At 66.2% G+C, this 3535-nt stretch overlaps 1 protein-coding gene across 2 annotated transcripts; it reads right to left on the bottom strand.

Moving 5' to 3' along the window:
* Window positions 1-212: 212 nt before the first annotated feature.
* FOXA2 (forkhead box A2) lies at window positions 213-3013 on the bottom strand. Of its 2 annotated transcripts, XM_014254628.2 has the most exons (3): window positions 2962-3013; window positions 2067-2136; window positions 213-1607 (listed from the first exon to the last, which is right to left on the bottom strand). In XM_014254628.2, exons 2-3 carry the CDS (start codon window positions 2133-2135, stop codon window positions 363-365), a joined length of 1314 nt encoding a protein of 437 aa, XP_014110103.1. In that variant the 5' UTR covers window position 2136; window positions 2962-3013; the 3' UTR covers window positions 213-362. The 2 variants fall into 2 exon arrangements, with proteins under 2 accessions (XP_014110103.1, XP_005525541.1); XM_005525484.3 differs by lacking the exon at window positions 2962-3013 and having other exon boundaries at window positions 2067-2191.
* Between the last annotated feature and the right edge of the window lie 522 nt (window positions 3014-3535).

A 3535-nucleotide genomic window follows, 5' to 3' on the forward strand; every position in this document is an offset into this window, starting at 1 on the left:
AGATTTAGACCTGGTGGCGACGACGACAACGGAAAAAAAAATAAAACCATCAAAACAAGCCCCGGAGAAACCCCCCTGCCCTCCCCTCCCGTGCCCACCCCACCAAACCAAACCACCCCACACGGAGACCGCCCCCCTCCCTCCCTCCCCCCCGCCGGGTGGATTTGGGAAGGGGCCACACGGCTGCAGATTCCCGAATGGATGCGAACATCTGGAGCCAACAGAAAAAAAAAAAAATATATATATATATATATATATGTGGATATGTACCGTGCTCAGAGTCCATCGCGAGGGGGATGGGGGGTGGTGGGGGGAGGGAGGAAAGGTTTCCCCCCCTTTTTTTTCCAGGAGCGTTTTCTCGCTTAGGAGGAGTTCATGATGGGCCGGGAATACACGCCTTGGTAGTAGGAAGTCTCTCCAGCCAAAGGCGAGGCCTCCAGGGCGCTTTTGTTCGTGACGGGCGCCATGGCCAGGCCCGCGGGCACGGGCGAGGCGTAGCCCGAGTAGTGCATCACCTGCTCGTAGGCCTTCAGGTCCATTTTGTGCGGGTGGTGGTGCTGGTGGTGCGGGTGGTGGTGCTGCTGCTCCGAGGAGGACATCAGGTTGTTGATGGAGAACGGGTGGTTGAAGGCGTAGTGGTGCTCGGGCTTCAGGTGGCCCTCGTGGGCCAGCCCGGCGTGCGGCGGGGCCAGCAGGTGCTGGCCCGGCGAGGCCGAAGGCTCTCCGGGGCTCAGCCCTTTCAGGTCGGCCAGGGCGCGCTTGTGGTCCTGGCAGGGCGAGGAGCTGGCCGGGGACTCGGCGCCGGCGGAGCCCTCGGAGCCCCCCGAGGAGCTGCCCTCGCCCAGGCCTTGGTTGGGGGCTTGGCCTTTCTTGCCGCCGCCGCCGTTGCCGCCGCCGGCGCCGTCCTTGGCCGCCAGCTGCTTCTCGCACTTGAAGCGCTTCTGGCGGCGCAGGTAGCAGCCGTTCTCGAACATGTTCCCCGAGTCCGGGTGCAGCGTCCAGAAGGAGCCCTTGCCCGGCTTGTCCGGCGAGCGCGGCACCTTGAGGAAGCAGTCGTTGAAGGAGAGCGAGTGGCGGATGCTGTTCTGCCAGCGCTGCTGGTTCTGGCGGTAGAAGGGGAACAGGTCCATGATCCACTGGTAGATCTCGCTGAGGGTCAGCATCTTGTTGGGGGACTGCTGGATGGCCATGGTGATGAGGGAGATGTAGGAGTAGGGCGGCTTGGCGTGCGTGTAGCTGCGCCGGTAGGTCTTGGGGTCGCGCGAGCGGTTCAGGTTGGACTGGCCGTAGATGGGGCTCATGGAGTTCATGTTGGAGTAGGGCGCCAGCGCGTTCATGGAGCCCGCCTGGCCGCCCATGGGGCTCATGCTGGGGCTCAGGTGGGCGCCCATGGGCGGCACGCCGGCCGAGCCCATGGCCGGCATGGCGCCCGCGCCCGGGGACATGCCCGCCAGCGAGGGGCTCATGCCCGTGTTGGCGTAGGACATGTTCATGGAGGTGGCCGCCGCCGTCATGTTGGCCGTGCTGCTCATGGCCGACATGGTCATGTAGGTGTTCATGCTGTTCATGCCCAGCCCCGCGTTCATGTTGCTCACCGAGGAGTAGCCCTGCGGGGACAAGCGACAGCGGGCACGGGGATGGCGCGGGGCACAGCCCAGCCCAGCCCAGCCCAGCCCCAGCCGCGGGGCTCGGCGGAGGGCACGCCAGGAAAGGGTTAAATCCCGGCGCGGGGTGGTGGTGGTGGGTGGGGGGGACGGGGGGGACGGAGGGGAGGTTGTTTTTCTTCTTAATGAAACCCGAATATATTTTGGGATCTATGTGAGAAAAAGACGCGGCGGCAGCGGGAGCGGCGGAGCCGTCCCGGGAAGCGGAGCAGCAGGAAAGGAAAGGGGAAGGGAGAGGGAAATATCCCAGCCCGGAGAGGGAAAAATGCCTGGAGGGGCAGAGGGAAAAACAGGGGAGAGTCGCCCGCGCCGCCACCCGCACCTCGGGACCCCCGCCCGCAGCGCCGAGCCGGTGCCGGAGTTAATCCCGGGGGGTTTTGGGGGTCCCGGCTCCCTCCTTACCTCGGGCTCCCCGTAGTAGTTGCTCCAGTCCGTGTGCTCATGGCCTTCCATTTTCACCGCTCCCAGCATACTGGAAGTGGAGTGCATGGCAGTTTAAAATTTAACAGCCACAACAAACGACGGCGGAGAGCGACCCAAAAAAAAAAAAAAAAAAAAAAAAAAAAATCGAGAGGAAAAAAAAAAAGTAAAAAAAAAAAAAGTCCCCAACCCTCCCTCCCCTCCGCCGGAGCCTCTGGAGGAGGAGGAAGAGGAGGGAGGGAGGAAGGGGGGGATGGAGCGGCGCTGGGGCTGGGGTGGGTTTGTTCCGCCGCCGCTCCTTGGGTGGGTTTTCGCAGCGCTCCGCGGCGAAGAGGCGCCCGGAGGCGACGGAGGAGCCGGAGGAGGAGGAGGAGGAGGAGGAGGAGGGAGGAGGGAGGAAGAAGAGGAGGAGGAGGAAGAGGAGGACAAGTGCTGCAGTGACGTGGGTGCCCCAGTGATATAGCACGGAGCGGCCGGGCGAGCCTCCAATCCCCAGGTCCTCGGCTGCCCATTTGAATAATCAGCTCACACCTAGGCGGGAGCGGCTCCTCCGCGGCCCCGCGCACCTCGGCGCGCCTCCGCCACCGCCCCGCGCCCGGGGACAGCCTCCTGCTCCCCGGGGACACCGTTCCCACCTCACCCTGCTCCCGGGGGACACCGTTCCCACCTCATCCCGCTCCCGGGGGACACCGTTCCCACCTCATCCCGCTCCCGGGGGACACTGTTCCCATCCCGTTCTGCTCCTGGGGACATCATTCCCATCCCGCTCCCCGTGCAGCCCCGACGGCAGCGGTCCCCCCGCAGCATTCCCGCTGGGATCAGCCCCTCTGGAGCGGCTGGGGGTCCCCCCGAGCTCCCCGCGCCCCTCCGCACGCACCTTCGCTCCCCGCGGCGAACGGGCCCGGGGCTCTGCCTGGCCGGCAGCTCGGGACGCGGCTCTTCCCGGCAGGAAAACCGGGACTGAACGGAGCAGGGAGAGCAGGGAAAGGGGCGGGCAGCGCCGGCGGGGCCGCGGGGGCCGGCCCTGTGCGGCTCCCGGTGAGATCCCGGTGCGGGTCCCGCTGCAGATCCCGGTGCTGGTCCGGGTGCGGATCCCGGTGCAGATCCTGGGGCAGATCCCGGTGCCGGTCCGGGTGCGGATCCCGGTGCGGGTCCCGCTGCAGATCCCGGTGCTGGTCCGGGTGCGGATCCCGGTGCAGATCCCAGTCCGGGTGCGGGTCGGGATGCAGATCCCGGTGCAGATCCCGGTGAGATCCCGGTGCCGATCCTGATGCAGATGCCGGTGAGATCCCGGTGCCGATCCTGGTGCAGATGCCGGTGCTGGTCCGGGTGCGGGTCGGGATGCAGATCCCGGCGCGGGTCCCGGTGCGCTCCGTCGGGGCAGCGCCGCTGCCGGAGCGCCTGGGAGCGGGGAAAAGCAGGAAAGGAGGAAAAGAGGGAAAGAGGAAGGA

This window comes from Pseudopodoces humilis, chromosome 3 (genome assembly GCF_049639895.1).
Source record: "Pseudopodoces humilis isolate 2021_Gansu_Grassland_sample_001 chromosome 3, ASM4963989v1, whole genome shotgun sequence".
Taxonomy (NCBI): Eukaryota; Metazoa; Chordata; class Aves; order Passeriformes; family Paridae; genus Pseudopodoces; species Pseudopodoces humilis.